The sequence below is a fragment of the Octopus bimaculoides genome, chromosome 5 (assembly GCF_046866305.1).
Source record: "Octopus bimaculoides isolate indiv1 chromosome 5, ASM4686630v1, whole genome shotgun sequence".
NCBI lineage: Eukaryota > Metazoa > Mollusca > Cephalopoda > Octopoda > Octopodidae > Octopus > Octopus bimaculoides.
This window is the reverse complement of record NC_142932.1, coordinates 21,968,619-21,996,021: the sequence shown is the minus strand read 5'-3', so window position 1 is coordinate 21,996,021 and position 27,403 is coordinate 21,968,619. Positions and strand designations below refer to the sequence as shown.

Below are 27,403 nucleotides of genomic sequence, written 5' to 3'. Positions count from 1 at the left end.
GGCTTTAGTGTGGGTGGCACATAAAAGACACCATTTCGAGCGTGGCCGTTGCCAGTACCACCTGACTGGCCTTCGTGCGGGTGACACGTAAAAGCACCCACTACACTCTCTGAGTGGTTGGCATTAGGAAGGGCATCCAGCTGTAGAAACTCTGCCAAATCAGATTGGAGCCTGGTGTTGCCATCCGGTTTCACCAGTCCCCAGTCAAATCGTCCAACCAATGCTAGCATGGAAGGCGGACGTTAAACAATGATGATGATGATGATACACACACACACACACACACACTGACAAACAGAGAGTATCAACAGATGATCGTAAAACAAGGTTGTTTAGAGAAAGGCAAAAGACAAAGTTGTTTAAAGAAAGGCAAACGTATTCATTTGTAACAATAGTAAAGGGAGTCAGAAGGAAGAGATGTAAATATGTCACTAACCAAATGAAGTCCCAGTTTCATATTTTTCTGATTATTCTTCATTTCCCCAAAGCTTGTCTCTAATTCATTGATACGCATAGCCAGTTTATCAACAACATCTCTCTGAAGGTTTGGAGTCTGTGAGGCACTGAACAATAACTGGTTGTTCTTGTTCTCTTCAATCTGTTTCATGGCACTGTTTAACATTGTCTGCAAAAGTTCTTGTTTGTTTTCAATTTCTTTGATTTTCGAAATCGGTCCCTGGAGAGAGAAAGCAAAAAGAAAATATCTCATGCTTCAATAGTAACACACTGCATTGTAGGGGAACCTATGAAGCCACCCCATCTACAGGGTTGCGCAATTTGCTAGAAATTGAAAATTTACCCAACAACTACTCACTGCATCTATCCTGTCACCATTTACACACAGTCCTTATTTGGTTAACATCCACCCTGTTATCATCACACAAATACACCACCTTTGTTGTATTCCTCTCAGGGGACTTGCAGAGAAAAGACAACGAGTTGTACAATTTAGTTATTACATTTATTTACTAATTACATACAAAGAACGCACTCACCGAATGTTCATTATTAAGAAACAAGAATCATGTCCTCGCCATATATATCAATAACATTTCACTTTCACAATCACACAAAACAACAATGAAACAAGGACCTCAGACGAACTACATTGAAACACAGGACCTCAGACAAACAAACAAATCTAACAGTTCATATAATAACCTTGATTATCTTACCTGTGATATCTTCAAAGTGCTGATGTCATTCTGCAGATCGCTCACTTTTAATGACATCTCCTCTAACTGTGCTTTAATGTCATTTTGCATCATGGTAACTGATGATAAAGATTTAATGATTTTCTCCATCTCATTGGCCGTATTCAAGGAGCGAGTATGTTCTTCTTTCAACTGTGTCTTCAACATGTCGATATCCTGTCTGGTTTCTTTTCGCTCAGCTTCAATCTTCAGGTTTATTCGAGACTATTTCAAAAAATTAGAAATTAAAATAAAATCAAAACTTTTGTTATAGATATTTATTGGAACTCACAAGTATTCCAAGTAAATTTTTGTCAGAGAATGGCTATGAGATAAAAGTGCTGGACTACTGACCATATGATTGTATGCTCAAACTTTACCACCACCAGCTTTTGTAAATGAGATAAATATTGGAAAAACCTTTGAGCAATGCAGGTGAGGAGTTAGACAAAATATATAAGGTCATGTCAATAAATGAAAACAAAGAGAAGAGATTTTATATTACCTTACACAGGTTGTCTACTGATCTTATTTAATAATTGAGAAAAACAATCCCTTTTTCAAACAGAAGAAAGTAAATAATCAGAGAGTGGAGAAATGTGTTCTTTCTAGTAAACCATTCAACAACATACAAGAATGACTTGTTGGTAACAATACATTTCTCCATAGTCTTTAATTATATTTTCTTATATTTGAAGTGGGGAACTTTTTCCAAAATATCATACAATCATTAAATAACCTATGTAATATAATATAATATCTATTTTGTTGTTATTGATTGACAACGCCTTACATATACTTTGCCTAACTCCTCACCTGCATAGATCAAAGGTCTTCTTTTCTTTTTGAAACATTTATCTTATTTATGCATACTGCAACGCTTCAAACAAATTACAACACTTTTAGAGCTATTGTGTTGTACTCTTGAAAAAGGCATCTAGAAATCTGGATAACCAGCTTTAAAAACCAATACATTCATTATTGCAACAACATATGTAAACAAACATCTTTTTGTTTGTTTTTTGGAAGCATCAAATGTGTATCAAGAAAGTAATATTTCAAATGCAGTATAGCCGTGGATACAGCAGAAAGATTGGATATTTTACTCTCATATGACTGAAAAAGTTGTCATCAGAAAGCTGCAAGGCTGTCAGCAGGCAGTTTAGCTTAATGGTTATACCCAGCTGGTATCTGAGAGGTGTAGGTTTGAATCCTGTGGCTGTCTGCTGACAACTTTTTCTGTCATATAAAGGTAAAATACCCAATCTTTCTGCTGTTTTCACAACTATACTACATTCAAAATATTACTTTCTTATCTGTATGATACATTCATTATTGTATTGATATAAACTTGTTACCAGTTCAAATATGCTTGAGTATATTTGAACCTGTAAGAAGGCTACTTACTGTAATTTGTCACAAAGAAAAATTCTTGCAGAAGACAAATAAGTGTAAATACACTTAATCAGTTTGAAATGCTTCCTACTCTGATTGATAAATGTATGTCTTTCAGAGTAGTTATCTCCTCTTCAGCATCAAACAATGGAAAGGGAGGCACTACAAGCTAACAATGGAAGCCCAGGTCTCTCTCATTATATTCCAATCAACATACTGTGACTGGTTGCATTAAATGGTGGTTCATCTGTACTTTATTGTATTGATGCACATATAGTGAACCCTTGTAGTGGTCCATGTATTAAGTAATGTGAGGTATAGTGGTATTGTGATGGCTTTCAGCTAAAAGTAGATGGAATGAACATGGGATGGTAGCTAGACAAAAGATATGTTTTGGTATAAGCATATGTAACAAGATGACAATAACCAATCTAAATAAATTAGAAAGGCTAACTTAGTAATCAGCCAAAAGTAAATTAGATGGCAAATGATGAAATGATAAATTTGCATACTTATCTAACTGACACCAGACACACATTACAAACTAAAAGTAGATTAGCTTACCTCTGGATCCTTTAGTTTGTTCAATTCCAGCTTAATATTCTTGATAAGCTGCAGATTATTTACTGTCTGTGATTTCAAGGTCTTCATGCTGCTAATGGCCTCTGTTGCATCTTCTGCAATTTGTCTGACATTCATCTGCAGTTCTGAATACTGCTTGTTGTGCACATCACTGTTGCTACGGATATGCGTCAAGTCCTCTATCAGACTCTCTTGTGTCTTTCGTACTGCCTTTATTTCTGGTTCCAGCTGGAAATGGAAAAGAACAATAACATTAACAACAGCAACAACAGCTGTGCATGCATAACCTCACAGAATCTATAAAAATTATCTGAGTCATTTCAAAGTTTACCTTACAATATCTAAAAATCTCCAGTATTGTAAAAGGTGTCAGAAGGAATTACTTTCAGCATTATAAGCTCCATTTTTAAGACCAAATTTCACTGGAAAATTGTCTTTAATCTCTCCAGAGTCAATTAAATATATACCAGTAAAATACTGGAGTCAACCAAATCAAACCTTTCCCTCAAAATGTGCTGTTTTATATGAATCTTAGAAATCATTATTTCAAATTTCCAGTTTAATTTGTGAAAGGTTTGAGTATAAATTTCATAAATTTCCCATCACTGTCCCACCAAAATATGTAAGGAGAATAACCATTCTTATATTATTTTGATAAATTATTTATTACCAAATTTCTAAATGTCTTAGATGAATTCTTAATAAGATTATAATTTATCCATTCTATAAACTTCAGCTTTAAAGTGTATATTTACAATATTTATAACCACATCCCATTTCATTTCATGCAACTTCTGAACATCATCAGGAATTTTGTTCCTGTACATGTATATGTACTAGGGATAAGTATATGTACTAGTGGATATGGACTAGATGAGATGTTAAAATGATTATAATTTACCCAGGCTATAAACTTCAGGTCTAATGTGTATATCAACAATATTCATATCTAGAACACATCTCATTCCATTCATTTTCTGGATATCATCAGGTCTTTTATTTCTGGATTTGTGCCTGTACATATCCAGCCAATAATGTCCTTATCCACTAAACATGTGTTTAAGGACTTACTACCATTAGTTTGAATCTGGTCTGGAATCATGTACATATATACAACCATGAAAAAGACAACAGAAATCAGAGATGTCATCATCATTTAATGTCCATGTTCCATATTGGCATGGGTTGGATGGTTTTCCAGTCTGATTTGAAATGGTTGCTATGGTTGGATGGTCTTCTTAATGCCAACCACTTTACAGCATACACGAGATGTGTTTTCATGCCAGCAGCACTGATGTTGCAATAAACATCATGAATATACAGTCTAAAAAAAAGTCTCAATAAATCATATCAATAAAGATTATTTGTTGTTAAAAGGGCAATAGATTGGCAGTATTTAGTCTGGCTCTTTAGGTTTTGAGTTCAAATCCTGCTGAGGTCAACCTTGCCTTTCATTGGGTCAATAAAATAAAATATCAATCAAGTAATGACGTCATTTTTATCAACTAACTCCACTCTCACCAAATTTATGGAAGTGTGCTTATGTTACAAACAATTATTATTTGTTGTTGTAAGAAGAAGGGGATGTGTGGAAGAGGGTACCACTTTCAGATAACTACACATACAAAATTAAAAAAAGGACAAATAAAATTAAGTTAACTGATGTGAACTAAATTAGGATTGGTCAGAGCACATTCACACACCCCTACTCCTAGCAACAAATATTAATTGTGAAAGCAGCTTAGGATGACATGGAAAAACAATCAAAAGTTCTTTATTTCTTTATTGCCCACAAGGGGCTAAACATAGAGGGGACAAACAAAGACAGACAAAGGGGTTAAGTCCATTACATTGACCCCAGTGCGCAACTGGTACTTAATTTATCGACCCCAAAAGGATGAAAGGCAAAGTCGACCTCGGCGGAATTTGAACTCAGAACGTAACGGCAGACAAAATACTGCTAAGCATTTCGCCCAGCGTACTAACATTTCTGCCAGCTTGCTGCCTTGACAATCAAAAGTTCTATTGATTACTGGCTTTCTATTCTCTTTCAATTTATGTGTGCGTGTGTGTGTGTGCGTACATGTATGCATGCATGTGTGTGTCCATCTGTCTGTCCTCTGATACACTTGCATTACTCTTAGGTTGACTATATGAAACTATTAATCATTTTGGTTTTGCTCATTCCATACTCTTTCAAGTTCCAGATATACTAGGAGAGTGTAGACAGAATTTTTATGTTTCTAAATCAGGAGCAAGTGTGTGTTTAATGTGCTTGCTCATGTTTTTGTGAGCCAAATATAGATTTTCTCATTTCCATCTACCACCACCAACATCCTATCTCGATACACCAATGCACTCAGGTAATGTGTTTGCCTTTTTCTTTACATGTATGACTATTTCTGTTGTTTCTAACCATCAAGAGTTAATGTTAACAGAGAAACTATAACATTGACGAACAAAAGTCAATGTAAGAGTCTGTAGGTGGTTTCTGCATCTGCTAGAAATCACACTCTACTGTCTTAAAAAGAAAGGACACATTTGATTATATAGTCTTAGATAGTTTATGTCTAAATAAAAGCTACAATGGTGATGAATGGAAAATTTTTGATAACAAGGCTAATGGATCAGGATTAATCTGGGGTTAAACAATAACCAAGATGTCTTACTTGTGTCATCTTGCTCTCTGCACTCCACAGTATATTGCTGCAGCTGTCTTCCCCTCCATTGAACCATAAAGGTTTCCTCTGCCAAGTCCACTGAATCCAGTCTTCACATGTATAGGTAGGCAAACCCTAATATTAACCATTATCTGGGACCCTGACACGTGCTGCTTCTCCAAGTCAGAGTAGACCTAGGAGCAATAGTGGCTAAGAGATGGTTCTACACTCTGTGAAAACCCTGAGGTCTCCTGAACCAGAGCCCCACCACTGGATGCAGTTTAAAGTCATACAAATATAACGGTGTATACATACACACATCTGCATATTCATATATAGCTATTTGGGCAAGGTAAAATGCAGTAGGAATAATATGGAGGTTGTAGGAAGTTGTGTGAGGGTTAGTAGTGGTGTGCTATTATATGTGTGGGTTAAAGACATTTCTTACAAGGGAGGAGTTTCTGTCTGCAGAATGAGATTAACTCAGTTTTGAAATTAATGTTTTATTTGCTGAAGAGAACTGCTTTCCTTTCTGTGATGGAGAGGGAACAGAATTTAGAGCCTGAAGTTTAATATCCAAGTAATGGAATGTGAAGTGTTGGAGTGTTTCAAGTTTTCCAAATGTGGTTACCTGGCTTCATGTTAGATTTTTCTGTAAATATTTCTAAATGTGTGTTCAGATGTTGCTTAAAGCAAACTTTGAATTTGTTTGGAGTTAGGTCAAGGATTTGTCTATTTGAAGAGCATATGGTTACGTTAACAGCATATACTATGTTATGGTGAAGGTATTTGTAGTTGAGTGGATAGTGGAGTTAGAATCAAGTGTTGAGGATTTCTTGGAATGAGTTACGTTTCTTTACAATTTATATTGGATAAAACTGGACAAGATTTAGGATTGTTGAAGACTTTCATAAACTGATCCAACAATTCAATTCATCTGTAATTGGTCTTTCTTGTGTATTTCTTTTGCTTTAGAGGCAGTTGATGATAATGTGCTACTTATTGGATACAAAAAGTTCTTATACTATCTGATTATATCAGTAATTAGCACATACTCTGCTTCAGATATTCTAAGCATCTCTATGGCTATTTCTTATAAACTAGTCTGCCTTTTCTGTTCTCATAGTCCTTAATTGCACATAGCAACTATACTGTTGTCAACTTCATTGGTTGATCTCTTTCTTGTTGTAGATCCATAAAACATAAAAGCAGAAACACTGATTCCAAAGGAATTCTTTGTAATTTCACAATTTCACATGCCAACCAATTCACCACTATCTCAGCACAAGACATGAACATTATACATGTCAGAAATCTACCTCTTCAAATAATGGAAATGTAAGGATAAAGAGAAATCCTGTTAAACACTCTCACATAAGTTCGGAGTCATGCAAATCCACTGAGGTAAGTGAACTAGTTGGCCTATTTTAATTATACACTCTAAACACTAAATCACCATTTGTTGAAGGAGGCCTTTACATGAACGAAAGCTTCCTCATTATCAAAAACATGAATCCCTGAGCCACAAACATATTCATGAGGGCTTCTCTGCTGAAAGGCTCCAATGTGAAAATCTGAATAAATACCAACATAGAAAAAGTGTATAATTAATTTACTCTAGACTGTAATAACTCCCAATACACACCTTGCAAAAATTTTATTTTGAAAATCTAACAAAATAACCCAACATACATACATCTTTCAATGATATAACCCTCCATAAGCAACAAACCCAAGAAATATTTTCTTCAAAGCTTGCCTTAATAAAAATGAATACTCATACAATATCCTTATACTAAGTGATTCCAAAGAACACATCAAATCCATCCCATCTCAAAACAAGCTTAAAACTAAGAATAGAAAAATGAAAATCACCTAGTATAACTCACCATGCAATTTACAAGTAACCACAACCAATATTAAATGTTTTGGCAAGGTTTTTATGGCTGGATGCCCTTCCTATACATACACATACATATATACACATATGTGTGAATGGATAAATAGAGGTTGTGTGCATATGTAGTTGTCTTATCATATGTTATTGGTTTAACTTTGCCTTTCATATTTTAAGAGCAAGGATATACAAGTTCTATTTAAGAAAATAGATATCAGCCATGTGCTGTGGATGTCAATGCAATCAACAGTACACCAATAATTTTATACAATAATAAAAACTAATACACACGCACACATACACACACACTCATATGTAATTAAAAACACGGAAGTCTTTTCTCAGTCTGTAACCATGTAATAATAACATTATGAGCTACCAAGTAGCATTAAATACAGTGTTACCCAGTTTAACACCACTACAAAATCTGATCCTTGGATGCCTTTAACACAGTTCATTCTGTTGCAAGCATTTCAGCCAGATCTCTGGTCTGAGAATAAATTCCTTCTTTCTTGCTTTCCTCCCACCTGTCTCAGTGGCCCGAAAAAGATCATGGGTTCTGCCCTTCCTCCTTGGACTAAGCAATATAAGAAAAATATAAAAAAGCCATTACATATTTGTTTTCATTTAGGATTACATATCATTTATTATGATGTTGCATTTGATATTATTTATTATTACGTAGCATTAGACACCATTTGTTGTCATGCAGTATATTAGATACTATTTGCTAGTGTCTTAATTAACAAGGAGAGGATTTTTGTGTAGTTGCACAACCTTCTAGAAATAACAGATCGTACACCTACATAGAAGCTTTCTCTCTCTCTTTCCTATTTTCCCAAGTCACACCCTATTGTCTTGGATAATGTATTCTTAGACCCACTAGGTCTGAAACATAAGTGATAACCATGAATGGAATGCTTTTAATTATAGGTCTACTTGACCAAAGCCTATATGAAGCTTAAAAAAAGAAAGCATCAACCAGTCCTGTTCACCCTTCAAGCAATTTTCAAAATATTCCCATAATAGTGGGATACAACAAGCAATTGTAAGCCTGAAGCCTCAGAAATTCCAGAATAATGTCATTTTTTAAATTTGGATGTCTCTATTTGAGGTTAGTCTGCTACTGTTCTTTTCATCTGTTATAATTCCATCAATATTTACCATTCTATTAGTTTGTTACTGTTCTATTGATCTGTTACTATTCCATCTATATGTTACCATTCTATCAGTAATTTTTCAATTAAGGACAATCAGAACAAATAATAGTAATGTTCTCTCCTTCTTAGAAGAATCAATGAAAATTGCTACGAATCTAGAGAAAACATACCATAAAGTGACACCTTTCAAACACTCATAAACAACACACAACTCAAAGCATCATTGATCTTATAAATGCTGAATTCTTATCTAATTTCAAATTTTGGCCCAAGGCTAGCAATTTCAGAGGGGTGATAGTTGATTACATTGACCCCAGTGCTCAACTGGTCCTTGTTTTATCAACCCTGAAAGGATGAAAAGTCGACCTTAGCAAAAACTGAACTCAGAACATAAAGCCCAACAAAATGCCACCAAGCATTTTGCCCTGCATGCTAACAACTCAGCCATCTCACTACCTTGAGTTCTTATCTAATTGAAGTATTGGCTGGTCGTTGTAGATATGAAAGAATCCAAAAGCCCAACATATATTTTAATCCTAAACCTCTACTGTCCTGTTTTACAAAATGGTAAATATGTCTTGCATTAGAATACTGCACACATATAGATTCACATACACACCCATATTCAAGACCACATCAAAGAAAACCCACTTGACTTACTGCCCTTCACTTATTAACGCAACTATCTGGATCTCTATGAAATCACCAAATACTATCTACAAATATCTCTTGTATTCACTGTTACTCTCAAACAGTATTATTTGTTTCAGCATCCTGTACAATACATGGGTACATCCACCTCTATGTACTCATAATTCATACTCAGTAACTGAAACTAAATACAGGAATCCCTTGCTTTATGGAAGTAATGTGTTCCTGAAAATCTGGCTGTAATGCAAATTGCATAATGCGAAATCAATTTTCATACTGATTTTCATATTATCAAGTGAGATTGTGTTCCTAAGAAAATAACAGAGAACAAGCGATATGATCGCCTTGATACATGAAAATAACAAATTCTAAACATACACAGTACAATATAGACACATAAAACACAAAAACATTTTCAAAAGAATACATTAGGGAATTAATAAGAATTGTAATATTGTAAGAGTACATTCTTATCACAAAAGATGTTGACTACTGTGTGAGGTGGGGGTGGAGTGAAGAAAAAAGCGTTACTAGGAGGATGAGAGACAATATTTACAATGTTATAATTCATTATCACCAACATCAGCTTGAGGGGTGAAGAACTTATCCAAAGTTGTTTCTTGTTTATGGTGCATCATCTCTTTCTACAGCACAGTATAGGAACTGAGATCATTGTAAATTCCTTTTGTAAGTTTTGTTATGTTCATAATTGGAATCATTATCAGCAAAAACCTACACACTTTCCTCTATAAGTGCCAAACATTAAGGAATAATTTTTGCAGTCAATTTAAGTGGTGCATCACAATATCCTTCTGAATTTGATGTAGACTTTCTGCTTGAGTTTCTGAGTTTCTGTAAGAGCAAAATTACTGACCATATCCCAAAAGGAAGGAAGGAAGGAAGGAAGGGAGGGAGGGAGGGAGGGAGGAAGGAAGGAACAGAAATATGGAAGAAATAGAACAGAAAGAGACAAACACGACTGTTTTTTAGAAGCTACCCAAAAATGTGATAAACGAATCTCAGTAAACTCTTCTCTATATATTAACCCTTTAGTTACAATATTTATGTTGAAATACACTGTTCTTGTTTCAATCAATTCTGAAAGTAATGAATTTTGTAAAATAGATTTACCTTTATTAAGCTGGTGTTTGGAACATGGATCAAACTAAAATGTTATGGAAGATTTTAATTTAGATCACTTTAACCCTTTAGCATTCAGATTTCTCTGTCTAATGTAATACTTATTTATTCACATTCATCATCATCATCATCATCGTTTAACGTCCGCTTTCCATGCTAGCATGGGTTGGACGATTTGACTGAGGACTGGTGAAACCGGATGGCAACACCAGGCTCCAGTCTGATTTGGCAGAGTTTCTACAGCTGGAAGCCCTTCCTAACGCCAACCACTCAGAGAGTGTAGTGGGTGCTTTTACGTGTCACCCGCACGAAAACGGCCACGCTCGAAATGGTGTCTTTTATGTGCCACCCGCACAAGCCAGTCCAGGGGCACTGGCAACGATCTCGCTCGAAAATCCTACAGGAGCCAGTCAGGCGGTACTGGCAACGGCCACGCTCAAAATGGTGCATCTCATGTGCCACCCGCACAAGAACCAGTCCAGGGGCACTGGCAACGATCTTACTTGGCTTGCCGGGTCTTCTCACGCACAGCCCATTTCCAAAGGTCTCGGTCCGTAGTCATCGCCTCGGTGAGGCCCAATGTACGAAGGTCTTGCCTCACCACCTCAGCCCAGGTCTTCCTGGGCCTACCTCTTCCACGGGTTCCCTCAACTGTTAGGGTGTGGCACTTTTTCACGCAGCTATCCTCCTCCATTCTCACCACATGTCCATACCAGCGCAATTGGTTTGAATTAATCAGGTATTATCTTGTATCTTTGACATATCGATGATGTGATTGCTTATCTTTAGAATAATATTGTAGGTAGGTGAGAGAGGCCAGATCTGGCCAGTTTGAAAATAATACAGGTAAGTTATTTTGGCTGGATATGACTGGTTTAAGTGCTAAAGGGTTAAAGTAAGAAGTTTGTATCCTAAAACCAAGAACAGTCCCAAGCAGGTTAGTATCAAAAGAGTTACAAGTGTCAAACCACATGTTTTTAGCTCCTAAACTTCAAAACATCATGCTCCATGAATCAAATAAAGTAGAAAAAAGACTAACCTTTTGTAGAAATACCAGTGAAATGGATCTCTTGATCAGTTAAATTTGAGTTATAAGTTAGCTCAAGCAGAGCTGGTCAAAGTTAGCCAAAAAATAACAGCTATTATATCATTGCTACTAAGTTGTACCTAAAAATAAGGAAAATATTTTATACCTTCTGACGTGCATACAAAACTTCTTGTTTGATAGTTTCCAAGTTATGTTGCAGCGTTTTGTCTCGCATGTTAATCTCAGCCAAGCCCTTGCTCAAATTATCGGATTCTATTTTTACATTTTTCAATTCTACTGGAATTACAGATGTCTTATCTTGGATGTTTTCAATCTGTGCAGTCAGATCACTTAACATATGTTTGATCTGTGATTGTTTCTTTTCAAAATTGAACTGAGTCTTCTTGAAGGCTGCAACATCAGCCATTGTTTTTTCCATGTTCAAAATGAGGCTCTCTACTTTTCGGTTCAGTTTGTTCATCTCCATTTCTTGCTGCACTTTACTGTTTTGTAGCTCATCGATTATTTGAGATTTTGTCTTTGATGCCTTCTCAGCCTCCAATCGCATCTCACTGACCTTTTGTCGAATTTCCTTTCAAGGAGAATAAAATGGAAGAAAATTATTAAAAGAGAAAGGAGGAGGAGAATGTAAAAATATTCTTGTATCAGTCATAATCATGAAATGTGAGTGGTTTAGTAGATAGGGAATAGGACAACCAGCTAGGAGGTCAATGGATCACATATATACACACATACAATCAGCAACAGTCCCTGTCTCTTAAGAGTAGAACATGAGAATTTCATGTTGCTTTGTTTTAACTTTACATCCACCTCTTGTTTCTTAAATCAACAGCATGCAACCATAAGACTCTCTCCAACCCACACTTTATCATCTACCTAATCCACTCACAAGGCTATAGTAAAAGACACTTGCCCAAAGTGTTGCACAGTAGGATTGAACCCCAAACCACATGGTCAGGAAGCAAACTTCTTAGCTGTATAGCCACACATCCATCTCACAGTCAAACCTGCATCTTTGACACTATATCTATATAAAAGATGCTAGACTCCTTTTAATCATAGTTCTGCTGGATCAACGAAAGCCTAGGTCAAAACAACAACAAAAAAGTGTCCTTACATCAAAATCTTCTATGTCTTCTCTCAGCTGATTGACTTTACTCTGCAGAGCTTCAAGTTTACGCTGGGTGCCCTCACTCATTCCTTTGTACAACTTATTGTAGTCTTTAGTTTCGGTAGTGACATCTATGGCTGCTAATAAAGGCCAAACAATAACATGGATTAAATGCAGTGCAACATAAAACATTATCCCCCAAATATTATTATCATCATTATCAACATTATTTTCATATTCAACATTATTGCCATCATCAACATTGTTTTCATCATCACCTTCAACCACATTGTTATAATAAGCACCATATTCATCATAATCATCATCATTAGAAACAAGTCAACAAGAAAGGCCTTTATGCGGTCGCTGAATCTGCTAGAAATAGCAACCAACTCTTTTCTTACATCCTACCATCTAAAACAGGAAAAGACACACTAAATAATGTAGTCCTGTATTCCTCTAAAAAGACAGGGTGGTCACTACAAGAATACCTTTGGTTACAGTCTAAAGTTGACCTGGTGCTAAACATCATCATCATCATAAACAGACCCAACAATAAAACCTACAATTCAATCATCATTCTGTTAGCAAATATTTTTGTTTCTTTTTTTTTTAAATTTACATGTTGAGAAAAAAAATTTATTAAAACAGCAGATATTTCTTACTTGCAATGAATTCAACTGGAAAGAAGAAATTCCTAGAGGCAGACCTTAAAGTTTAACAAAAGTAAGAGGTATACCACAAGTCTGATATTACAATACTATTATGAACAATAAAGATTTCTTTTTGTTTTCTGTCACAGTGCATTGAATGAAGAGGACATTATGAAACCAGGTTAAATAAAGTGTTGGGGTTTACATAGAAATCATATAAGGGGAGAAAAAAACTGAATGAGATAAAAAGGATGACACAATCCTCCTGATGTATGAGAATCTCTAACAAGGATCAGCCAAGGAGCTCCACAAATCAATATCACCCTGAGCACCACGAGCAGGTACCCTTTCCTACTCTGAGCAGATTCATTCATTCTTACCATTTTTAATGTCTCCAACCTATTAGCAAATTTCCTGGAGAAGAAAATCTCCAACTTCACCCACATGCCCCTTTCAAAATGGAACTTGAAAAAATCAATGAGGACTTCACTGAAGGAGAAAGAGCCTGTCTTCAATTGTTTCAGTCTCATCTACCTCACAACCTCTTTCGCCATGGTCATCAGACAAAGGAAAACTATCTACCCTTCCAAATTAACCCTTTAACATTTGAATTGGCCATATCTAGCCCAAACCTGTTTTATGTTTAAACTAGCCAGATCTGGCCTCTCACACATACTCTACAATGCCAGTCTAAAAATAATCAATCATATTGTCAAAATCTTGACCCTACAAGATAATACATAATTCAAAACAATGTGAATAAATGAACATTACATATGACAGTGTAATACAAATGCTAAAGAGTTAAAGGAGGACAGTGGGGCAATATTCATGATGGATTCAATTGACCGCTAGATTTGTCCAACACACAACAACAACTGTTTGGCATAACTTTTTAACTCATTAATACCTAGACACTGGAAAAGTTCATGCAGAATGGTTTTCATCATGCTGCACATATCACAGATAGACTGCCAGGGTTAGAATGCCCTTCATTATAGATATTTTCTATCAGAGCCAAATTGGATTAAACAGCTACAATATCAACAACAAAAATATTAGTGCGTTTATGTGTTTAGATGTATGTATGTTTATGTATGCATTATTTAGAAGTGAGGTCAGCCTGGAGGTATAGTAGAAAATACTTGCCCATGGTTCCATGTTGTGGGACTTAACCTAAAATCACATGGCTGGGAAGCAAACTTCTTAACCACACAGATGCGCATGCATGTGTTCATTCATGTTCATGCATGCATGTATGTGTGCATGTGTGTGTGCATGCATGAATTCTTTCAAAGTAAGCCATCACCCTAGCGTCAATTGAAAATACAGAAAAGTTTTAGGTCATATCTACCTCCTGCACTTTTGTCTCTTGATCTGCCCGAAACTTGCATATTAAGGTGAATGGTGGAGGACAGGTAACACTTCCCTGATTGCTTGTCAAAGTTGAAGAATTTGCATTTGATTGTCGTTTCTGAATCACAGGCTTTGGCACAAGTATCCCGAGTAAACTTGCCTCGCTTCACAATTCCATTACTGGTGTTTCCCATACAAACTACAGTGAGTTGTCAGAGAAGAAAGGAAGAAAGATCATTTACATCTAAATATATATACATATGTGCTAGCATGGGTTGGACGATTTGACTGAGGACTGATGAACCAGATGGCTACACCAGGCTCCAATCTGATCTGGCAGAGTTTCTAGGGCATCCAGCTGTAGAAACTCTACTAGATCAGATTGGAGCCTGGTGTAGCCATCTGGTTCACCAGTCCTCAGTCAAATCGTCCAACCCATGCTAGCATGGAAAGCAGACGTTGAACGATGATGATGATGATGATATGATGATGTGTATGTCTAAACATATACGCGTGTGTGTGCATACATAAGCATGACAAAGAGAACATGGAAACAAAAGTAATGATGGTGACTGGATGTTTTCATTGCTTTCATCCTCTGTCCTTGTTGCCTCTTTGACACTCTGTGGCCTGCACTTCCCCATGGCTTCTTTGCCATCTTGACACTCATCTATCTCTCCTCCTGCCTCTGTAATCTTCTTGTTCTTCCTCTTTCACTGATCCCCTCCCCTACAGCCTCACTGCATCCTCAACATCCTCTTACCTTTCTCTTTCTATTGCACACTGCTCCCTCCACCACCCGCTCATATTCACCCATATAATGTGGGATAACAATAGATTGTTCCCTACTCATCTCATCACGCTCACCTTTATCATTCACTGTCCATCTGTCTGTCTGTCTGTCTCTCTCTCTCACACACACACACACACACTTATTTCTCTTCCATTACTCCCCATCCAGCACTGTCTCTTCTGTTACCCCTCCTTTACCACCTTCTGACGACAATAAATCTGTTCTTCCCATCATACTTTAACCCTTTAGCATTTAAACCTGCCATATCTGGCCATGTTCAAATTGGCCATATCCAGCCTCTCACAACAAACCTACAATGTCATTCTTAAAAATAAACAATTGCATCATCGGAATCTTGAAGCTACATGATAATACATGTTTAATCCAAAACAATGTGAGTTTAATAAGCATTACATTTGACAGAATAATCTGAATGCTAAAGGGTTGACTCATCTTAACATCTTGATTTAAGCTCAGTTTATGTCATCATCCACCCTTCCATTTTTCCTGTTAGTCTTACAAGTTACAAGGTAACCCCTGTGGAGGCACATGGCTTAGTTGTTAGAGTGTTGAACACCAGGATTGCAAGGTTGAGGTTTTGATTCCTAGATTGAGTGACACTGCATGACACTTTTTCACACAGCTGTCCTCGTTCATTCGCAACACATGACCCATACCAGCGCAGTTGTCTCTCTTGCACACTACATCTGATGCTTCTTAAATCCAACTTTTCTCTCAGGATGCTTACACTCTGTTGTGCATGCACACTGACATTACACATCCAGCGGATGTCCTCAGCAGTCATGGCCCATGTTTCATTGCCATGTAGCATGGCTGTTCACACGGTTATTAATAATAGTAATAATAATATAAGTTAGGATATTATAACACTTATATATACATATGCATATATATATACATATGCATATATATATATATATATATATATATATATATATATACATTTGCATATATATGTATACGCATACATAAGCACACATACCCGTGTGTAACAGGTTGAATGTGGATTCGTCCTTTAATTGGAGTGGTTTCCAAAAAGATTTCTAACGTTGATTCTTCATACTTTGCTAAATACTCAAAAAACACAAAATAATAAACAAAGATGTCCTCAAATCCATTAATCCTGAAGCTAAGTAATTAATGAAAGAATAGGAATCAACGACATAACTGAGATTTGTGAACCCTCTAGACTTAGATTTAGCCTTAAAGACCACAAAGAAAACTTTGAGATTGATCCAAAAGTAAAACTTAGGTTGCCCTTGTATATATATATATATATACTTGGAAATGGATGCATGGCATTCAATCAAATAATAATATAATATATATATATATATGAGGTTTTTTGAGCGAGGGCTGGCGACACATGGGGTCTTTCGAGCGGGATCGTTGCCAGTGCCCCTGGACTGGCTCTTGTGCGGGTGACACATGAGGCTTTTTCGAGTGGGATCGTTTGCCAGTGCCCCCCCCCCCCGGACTGGCTCATGTGCGGACGACACATGAAATCTTTCGAGCGGGATCGTTGCCAGTGCCCCTAGACTGGCTCATGTGCGGGCGACACATGATATCTTTCGTGCGAGATCGTTGCCAGTGCCCATGGACTGGCTCTTGTGTGAGTGACAAATGAGGTTTTTCGAGCGAGATCGTTGTCGGTGCCCCTGGACTGGCTCTTGTGCGGGTGGCACATAAAAGACACCATTTCGAGCGTGGCCGTTTTCATGCGGGTGACACGTAAAAGCACCCACTACACTCTCTGAGTGGTTGGCGTTAGGAAGGGCATCCAGCTGTAGAAACTCTGCCAAATTAGATTGGAGCCTGGTGTTGCCATCCGGTTTCACCAGTCCTCAGTCAAATCGTCCAACCCATGCTAGCATGGAAGGCGGACGTTAAACGATGATGATGATGATGATATGCATATATATACATATATATATATATATGCATATATATACATATATATATATATAGGCATATATGGGCACAGGACATCCCAAACAGTAAACAACATGAAATACGAAAACAAATGAGTTGAATACGCAGACAACGAGAGAAACAAATGGAAAACAGGACAAGTAACATAAAGAACAACCCTTCATCAGTTGTCGGCTGCCTAATGCTCGAAATGAGGAGTGGATAGAGAGCCGACAACTGATGAAGGATCGTTCTATATGTTACTTGTCCTGTTTTCCATTTGTTTCTCTCGTTGTCTGCGTATTCAACTCATTTGTTTTCGTATTTCATGTTGTTTACTGTTTGTGATGTCCTTTACCCATATATACATATATGTATATATATATATATATATATATATATACATATATATATATAAAATTTTAAATCCATTTACAATACTGGTGTAATAATATAGTGAAAATATTTTATGTGGTTAGATGATTTAGCATCTATTTTTCAGCATATTGGCAAGGAAATTTTTTTTCTTTAGCCTTTATTTATAATTATATATATTTATATATTCTTTTATTCTTTTACTTGTTTCAGTCATTTAACTGTGACCATGCTGGAGCACTGCTTGGAAGGGTTTTAGTCAAACAAATCGACCCCAGGACTTATTCTTTGTAAGCCTAGTACTTAATCTATCGGCCTCTTTTGCTGAACTGCTAAGTTATGGGGATGTAAATGCACCAACATCAGTTGTCAAGCAGTGAGGTGGGGACAAACACAAAGATAAATACATATATACATATATACGATGGGCTTCTTTCAGTTTCCATCTACTAAATCAGCTTTGGTTGGCCTGAGGCTATAGAAAAGACTTACTCAAGGTGCCACGCAATGGAACTGAACCTGGAGCCATGTGGTTGGGAAGCAAGCTCCTTACTACACTGCTATGCCTGCGCCTATATATATATATATATATATAATTTTAGATCCATTTACCATACTGGAATGGATTGGACAGTTTGACAGGATCCAATAAGTCAGAAGACCATGGCTTGCTCGAATGTTTCAGTTTGAGTACTGTTTCTATGGCTTGATACCCTTCATAATCCCTGTCAGTTTACAGAATGTGCTGTAATGTGGTTGGCGTTAATAAGAGTATAACACACACACACACACACGTACATATGAATACATATAAACACATACACACAAACACACACGCATACAAATATGAAGGCTATGGTTAAGATACATGAAATGAGGAAGGATCAAGGCTTCTCAAGTTTTGTGATGCAAATGACCTACCATATACAAAAACCAGCCTGCCAATTTGGTTGGTTTCTTGATGTGGTCATCAGGTGTTCATCTGCCAATCAAGTGAACATAGATGCCGGACAGACTTTATATTTCCCAGGAAAGAGAAATAGTTGGTTATGAATACTAAGTCTTTCTATGGTGAAAAAGGTAGATCCCAACATAGACTCATGTTTTGCAACTTGAGAGTAAGAGTTAGCCAGGCCCAGAAGCAGAAAACAATCTAGTGACAGAGGACACATGGGCTAAAAGGGATAACAACCAGCAATAAGTTTAGGGATATATTGGTACATATGACAAGATAGAGGAGGGGATAGAAAATCATAAAGGACAACTAGGAGTTTCTATGGGACAATCTACTGAGGACAACAGACTAAATCTGTGGCTGGTGCAATATCCCAACCAAAATGATTGTAACATGGAAGTGAAATACTTTCACAGATAGAGACATAAAGGCTAAGAGACAGCTCTAGAAAGACAATGAAAGAAAATGGAGTAGCAAAGAGCATTATCAAGTTGAGAAGAAAAGAAGCCAATTATTAGGTACATTAAGTATGGAGAGAAACCATGGGCAAAAAGTGAGGTTTTCCTGATTGCAAGGTATATTTGGGAGAAAATCAAGACGTTGTTGCAGAGAAGTGTGTACAACAGGATAACGTTCATAGTCTTACAGGCATTAAAAAGAAAGAGGCATGGAAGTGCTATAATTAGAGGCTGTAAATGGGGAGAATGCATGGAAGTAAGATTTACTCCCAAAGTAGACCCAATAAAAGGACCAGCTAATCAAGATGACTGAAAATTATGACATGAAATTCACTCATTGAATCAGAAATTACCACTGAGATTCTTAAAATATCCCTAGGACTGGGACATGAACTAATCATCTACATGGTAAATCAGGCATCATATCTAATGGCTAATATAACAGTATTATCGTCAACTGCTACAAAAGCAAAAGAGATGCACTAACAAGAAGAAACTACAAAGCTATTAAACAGCCAGGCCAGATAATAAAAGTTACAAAAAATGCTATAGCACAATTGATTAGGAAGAGAATTAATCTAGATTAGATGCAGTTTGGTTTTGTGTCAGAAAAAAAGCACTACTCATACCATTTTCCTAATGAAACGGCTGCAGAATAGATGTTCGCTTTTCCCCCCAAGATGTCATGAACAAAATTAATTTGTACATCATTTTTATAGATCTGACAAGAAGAGTATTTATCTTGACAACTGAGGTCTCTGGATAAAAATGACAGAATGGCAAAACGACCTATACAGATAATGAAGACCAATCTGCAACCTTTAATGATAGTAAATGGTGTTAAACATTGTAAAGGGCAATCGTTTAGGATTGGTAGACGACGTCATTCACCCACACAACCTTTCCCCGTGGCATAAAGAGGCTAGGCTGAAAAAGTAGGTGAATGACATCGTCTGCTTATACCGACGCTCTGGAGACCAATACCGAAGGATCGCCTTGTAAGCCCCTAATCTGTCTAATATTCTATTCAACTCAATATTTATTGATACATTCTCGATCGTGGAATACATATCAACTATAGAACTAAACAGAAATTTTAAAGATCCTTAAATTCGAGATCTTTTCGGCAATCAGAGGAGTAGCATGTGGAGTACAGGTTGTACGGACTGCACGGAGTGGTCACCTTATATACGGGTGTGGTCTGCAGTCGAAGGTATGTTAGATTTAAGGAAGACGCGGTCAAAACCCATGTAACGCCACTGCTGCCGACGTCTGTGCTTTAGTAAATAGCTCTGAAACAAATATGAAATTCGCTTTGAACAGGGTTTCCTTTACATTTTTGCGGCGTGTCAGGATTTTGAAATTTAACACACATAACACATATCTACACCCATCTCGTGAACGCATTGAAAACGGACGTTTTCAGCTACATAAATATATGTAAACCCACACCCTAGTGGATTTACATATATTTACATACTACTCGTTGTAGATGAATCAACGTACTACGATACCATAATTCTAAAGTAACAGAAAAGCTAACAGCCGTTTATCAAAATATAGCTCAGCGTTTGAGAGATTGTGAACAAACGTATGGGAGCCTGGTAGTATCAACCTTGACATAAAGCTCAGTATTTGCCGGCTGACATTATTATATAGATCAGAATTTTGAACAATAAGGACAATATTCGGCAAGTACTATGAGTTGAATTCTTTTATATGATTTTAGAAAAATTATGATAATAAAATAAGAACAGGTACCAAATGAAATTGTTTTAAAAAGAACCAATATATTAATTTAGATTTGCTGGACACTGTTTAAAATGAAAGACGATTGTATACAAAAGAACTTCTTTACAATGAATAGCAGAATACGCGGAAGATACCGATCGTCTGCGTTGACGATCAGTAGTATAAAAAGTTCACAAAGTTAAATTACTTAGACGTGAGAAAGAAGTTTAATGTTTCAGAACTTTTCGTCGAAGAGTGATAGTGCAGTAGTGAGTGTTGGTAAACAGTTTTAAATATTAAAGCGAAACAAGAACCCTTGACTTACGTCAAGGTCTTAAGAAACGTTCTAGAGATTCTAAAAAAACATCATTGAAAATCTTCACAACAACATAGCTGATAAAGAAATCTCAGCTAAAAACAAAAACAGTAGTGAAATCTGTTCACAAAGGGGCGCCCACCGAGGAAAAACAAAAAAACTCTATAGGACCAAAGTGAAAACAATGCCTGTGACTTAACGTGCAAATAAAGAGGACACAGCGTTTCAATTCAACATTTATAAGAGATTATTTCTTTCAAGAATTAGACTTGAAGTCACAAGAAGGGCCAGATGAATGCCAAGCGATGCTCTAAACCAATGGCTCCCAAAGTGGGCAGTACCGCTCCCGCCCCTCGTGGGGGGGGGGGAGATCCAAAGAAAAATGAGGCGATAATGGGGTGACCAAATGGATGCAAAAAAAAAAAATAAATAAAGGGTTGATTAGGTTAAATTTTATTTGTGAAGTACTGCTGTTTTGAATTTGCTGCAGAAAATGGTCTATGTCTGTGATGGTGAGTGGGGGTGGGGACTCTAGGAATGTGACCTTAGAACTAGGGGGGGGGGGCAGCATGAAAAAAATTGGAACCACTACTCTAACACAGCTCAACAATGGTGCCCCTTTCTACTTTTCTATAGTACAGCAAAGTACAATGAATGATGAAAGTGGAATAAGTGGTTAAAAATTCTTTTGCTTTCAGACTTACAATTAAGTCAAACTCCACAACCTTATTAAAAATATATTTGGTTTTCTTTTGTTTTTATTGTATTTCTTTTACTCTAAATAACAGTAAACAATATAAATTAATTTACATACAGTAGCTAGGAGGAAATGCGCATTTTCAACCTTATTATTATTTATAATTTACGATTTACACTGAAAAAATTACTCTGTGGTAGCCTATCTATTAGTGCCCTAAGCACGAGTTTATTTTGTTCAAAGGTTAATCTCCGATCTTAATCACAAGTGAAAGTATAAAGATACTAAAAATTAAAGTTCCCATCCCATAAAAAAAGATGAGATTTATCTATGTATGACTACAGAAATATGTAAGAAACAGACACCAATAGTTTTATGATAAAATGTATGCCTCCATCTATTATTATTTATTTATATTATGAGTAATATACGTTTCCTATTGTGATATTTACCTATTCAGCAAGATGCCTAGGATACAACATTACAAAAGTTTCTGATTTTGAAAGTGAACGGATTGTTGGTTAATCTGAAAGTGAACTGATACAAATACCTTTCTCTACTGTCAACAGAATAGTCCAGTTTAGCGAAAATCGTAAAACATCTATTCAATTATGAACGGGTCGATCTAAGTCTTCAAATATCAGTTGGAAGCAAATCTCATTTAAAGACTTCAACACCAGCAGATAAACTAGAAATTAGCCCAAGAAAAGTAGCAAACTAACTTCATCAGATTGGTTAAGGACGTGAAGCTAAGAGGAAGATCATTTTGTTAACAATTAATGTTAAGAAGATGAATGAATGTGTGGATTACTGAAAATAGCAAGTTTCTGACGTTTAGCACACAGTATACAAGTGAAGGTTTGCTCAATTTTCGGACACTGAAGCCTGCTGAGTCTACTACCATCAATAGTCAAACAGTGACGTATTAAAGGTGTTCCCATTACTGCTATATCGGAATTCATTGTGAAAATTTTTTCGGGAGCGGGGAGGAGTTTCGGATAATTGACACGATATTTTTTTATGAAAATTTCTATAAATACCTCTCAGATGGTGTAGATTACGATTATATTGGAACTTTACATTAAAAAAAAAGAACGGTGGGCGCGCACATATACATATTGACACATCATGTAACTTCTTTCGAAATTTCAAGTTTCATTTTGTAAATATGAGATGTATCAGCATGTATACGTTTGCGCCTGCAAATTTTTTTTTCCACATCAAATTCAAAATTATGGCAATCTGCACCATTTAAAAGCTATCTGTAGAAAATGGCTGTTTTCTGAAAGTTGTGAGGAAACAAAGCAAGGGAGGGCACACTTGTGTAAGTATGCCGGTTTTGGAAGCTACTTGGAATTGTGAGCGATGAGGCATGCGTGAAAGTGTTGCCAACATTATTTCAGAAAATATGTTTCTATCCTTGAAGACAAACTTAAACCAATGTTTTCAAATTAAATAAATAAAAGTCATACTGCAGGAAAAAAAAAAAAAAGAATTAAAAGACATTCTTTTGTTAAGCCACTCCACCTACATGAATCCTATAGAGCACTTGTGGTTAAAGTCGGACAACACTTTACATAAGAAGCTCAAAAACCTAGCAATGAGGACTGCTGGATAATTTACGCCAAACATGGCCAGAATACATCAAACTATAATTTCAGAACTCGAACTCATTAAATCTATATTTGGAAGAGTTACTAGACGGAAAGAAAAGGGAACAGAATTGAAAGTAAAGATGTAAAAGACAGAAATCTGGGGAGGAAAAAAACTTTCAGACTCGTAATCTCTCTTGTACGAAAAGACATAAGTACTTAAAAAAGAAATTAATAAAAATGAATGAAAAACGCCCCACCCAATTTCTTGCCCTTTTTCTTTCCCTGTGAGCGCCATTTACTAATCTTAAGGTAGCCAAAGAAATGTCAAAGTATGAAACTTTAATAGTTTATATTTCATATTCTTGTATGCTCTCTACAAGATCGAGCAACAACATATATACTATATAAATATATTTACATCGGTTTAAAAAAAAAATTGTCAAAGGTGTTCCTTGATAACCAAAGGCACCCGTATCTAGTGGAGATGGGCGTCACCAGGATTACCAAAACTAATGAAACACTTCAACGAAAGTTACACCAATATTTAATTCTATACTGACGTAGTCGGGGTCTGGGTTAATAACGGCCGCGTCTTTCGTCCAAATACAGCAGAATGGTCGATGAACAGGGCTCAAGTACAGAAAGGGCAGAGAAGATTGACGAAAAAATTCAGGTGCCCCAACTGCAGATATGCTACGGGAATAACTGCACTTAACCTGTTGTACTCTTTGCCAAGTGAATTAATATATGTTATTAGATGCATATATATCCATATTTACACATAAACATTTATTTACACAAACACGTATATACACATGGATCTACGCAAACAGTTGTGTACAAAAAACCCAATGTGTTTGATATTTTGTGGTGATGAGGTGGTTGTAGTCTAAAGCCAAAAGGAACAATTAAGAAGAGTTTTAAAATTGCATTATAATACTAACCTTTGTTAAAGGAGATGCAAATTATAAAATAAAGTATGAAAACGGTAACCATTGTCTTTAAATCACTTGATAGGTAATAAAAAAAAAAATTAAAAATAAATCTCAAAAAAACCCTCCAAAATAGGTTAAGTTTCAATTTTAGAAGAAAACATTTCTAAACATCAATTGTTTAGTCGCTGCTTAAAGTCATTCGTTACAGGAAAGATTCTAACGGCCAATTTTTCGATGGTTTTTCACTCGGCGTTGACATTTAACACGGCGCGATGACGTCATAACATTTTGTTTTCGTTGTTTAAATTTGAAATTTTTATCTATTTTTTCAAAATTCCTGTAACTTTGTGCAGAAAGCAAACGACAGGATAGCAAACCGATATTATTTGTTTAGTAAATTACAAAGTAGCATCTTGGTAATATAAATCACCTATTACTTTAAAAGTTACTCGAAGGCAGTGAACAGCGATGGTTCAAGTTGTTCAAAGTTACTGGACATACAGCCGGGAGCTCGTTAATTCGTATTACATCACTTGCACTGCATCGTACAAACTTGTAGACGCTTACCTTTCTCAGCACTGGACCTCATAGGTGAACTATTGACTTCCAGAGCAAAATTCAATTCTTCTATGGAGAAAAGTTACATGTATTAGATCAACGTCATATCCAGGGGGAAGTGTATCTCTCATCTGATTAAGTCTACGATAACTGGAAAGAATCTGACCCAAGTAAAACTATTCTTCTTTTTTTCTGTATTGTTGATAATGAGAAGAAAATAATTTCGAAGAATTTAAAGAATGATTTCATTTTGTTCCTAAAACTTGTTCTCTTTCTCTCAAGTCATGTCGTCTCTGTGTTAAGACTTTGTTTTAAAATATAAAAATGTGTTAGGTGATCAATCCCTGTTTAATTAACAATTAATTATTTTAAATTATCGTTAACCACCTTCAATTTTTCGAATATAATATGGCGGACAAAATGAAACAACTAGCACTGAAGGAAAGTGAAAGTAAACGAATTGTTAATAATTAGTACCATGTAAAATGTATTTGGTTTATTTTATGCAAAATTAATAAACTGGGATATGATAATCATAGAGTGGGGCAAAATAAGTAATTGCTGATTTTTATCTTCTCCCTACTTGTTTAAAATCATTACGTTGCAAATATTGCATCATCATTTTGTACTCTTGCGTCATCTTTTGGACCAAAAATTGGTCAGCATAGTTGTTGTTGTTGTTGAAGATGAGAGGGTTTGAAACATAGTCAGACGACAAGTACTTCTTTATTAAAGAAAATTTTTAACTTTGAACCCGATTATAATTGAGGTTGCTAATAAAATATCTGGATGATGTTTAGTGCTTAACAATCAAAATTCCTTTCTCTGTCGGATTCCAAGTCAAATTTTTTCCGCACTAATGTCTAATTTGATAATTTTCAATTTTCAAAACAAATGTTTAAATTGGGAAAAAGTGAGTAACGACTAATTTCAGTAATGTTTTCTTTAACGGTATGGTGCGTAAATATGTTGGGAAGAGAGTCACCCTAGCAGATCGTGAATATGCTCTACATAATATTTTATGCTGAGTTTTTAGATTTAGTTGAGTTTCGTTAATTTCATATCGTATCAGTTTTCCAATGTCCTCTTTCATTTGACCCAAATATTCACAATTTTTTGTTGCATTTCTGGTTGTTCTGATGTCTAAGGATCGATACTGATGTGTATGGGCCTTTTTTTCAAATGTAATTCTAAAGAATTGAAGAAGCAAATTTACCTTACTTTGTCTTACTCATTTTACCCTACCTGAATTTGTCTCTTGTATGCTCAATGAGAACGGAGATAATTTTCTGAAATAGAGTTCTAAATATGTTTTAGAGTAGTTGATACCATAACTTGGTACTTTATTTTATTGATCTCGGAGAGATGAAAGGAAAAGTTGATCTCAATGTGATTTGAATTCTGAACGGGAGCAAATGTCGCAAGGCATTTTTTCGGTTGCTCTAATGATTCTGCCAGCTCACTACCTTTGAATTAAAAATAATGATAATAAAACTAGGATTATGACTCTTTTGTACCCTTCCCCAACTATCACAGTCGTTGTAATATAAAATCCCCTTCTTGAATATCAGCCCTGCGTACAACTAAAGCCTTTGTTCTTCTGTCAACAATCCATCCCGAGGTGATATCTTCCAGCTCCGAAAATAACGGTTGTCGACCTGATCCACACTTGCACTTCTTAGCACTTGCCTCATCCACCTGTCTGCTGAGGTTATCGTACTCTGCTAGCCATTTTCGAACCATTCGGAGATCCAACATCTTCTCCTTAAAGAAAACTGTAAGATTCTTGTTATGTGACTCTTTCACAATTCCTTTCTTGTACTCCACAGAATAACTCTTTTTGCTCTCATCTTGCCTAGGGTACAAAGGAGTCAATCCCTTACATGCGCACTTAGCGCAGACTTTAGCCAAGCTGCGGTATTTGGTTTATTTTGCAAACATCACAGGGTCATGCTAACAAGGTCTTATTTTCGGAGTAGGGCTTATATTAAAAACATCCTGAAAAATCATGGTAGAGCTTATTTTCGGAGTAGGTCTTATTTTCGGGGAAACACGGTATCTCCAGCAATTCGGCTTGGAAAATTACATTAATGTACTAAATTTTAAAATTTTCAATAAACTTTGATTTTTGAAATCTTGGTAACCAAACAGAAAAGATCCCCATTTTGAACTTTTATCTTCCTCTTTTTTTTTTTTCTTTTTTCGTTAAGGT

General features: G+C 36.1%; 1 protein-coding gene across 3 annotated transcripts in view; it reads right to left on the bottom strand.

Moving 5' to 3' along the window:
* LOC106881103 (uncharacterized) overlaps positions 1–24,901 on the bottom strand; it is a 28,098-nt gene extending 3,197 nt beyond the window's left edge. Inside the window, exons 1-7 of one of the 3 annotated variants that reach the window (XM_014931334.3) lie at positions 24,643–24,901; positions 14,845–15,045; positions 12,844–12,977; positions 11,872–12,297; positions 3,153–3,398; positions 1,176–1,418; positions 437–676 (exon numbers count right to left, since the gene is read on the bottom strand). In XM_014931334.3, coding sequence (XP_014786820.1) covers positions 437–676; positions 1,176–1,418; positions 3,153–3,398; positions 11,872–12,297; positions 12,844–12,977; positions 14,845–15,045; positions 24,643–24,694 — 1,542 coding nt within the window. In that variant the 5' untranslated portion in view covers positions 24,695–24,901. The remainder of the gene's footprint in view (positions 1–436; positions 677–1,175; positions 1,419–3,152; positions 3,399–11,871; positions 12,298–12,843; positions 12,978–14,844; positions 15,046–24,642) is intronic. The other 2 variants (XM_014931335.3, XM_014931336.3) reach the window with 2 other exon arrangements.
* Positions 24,902–27,403: the final 2,502 nt, after the last annotated feature.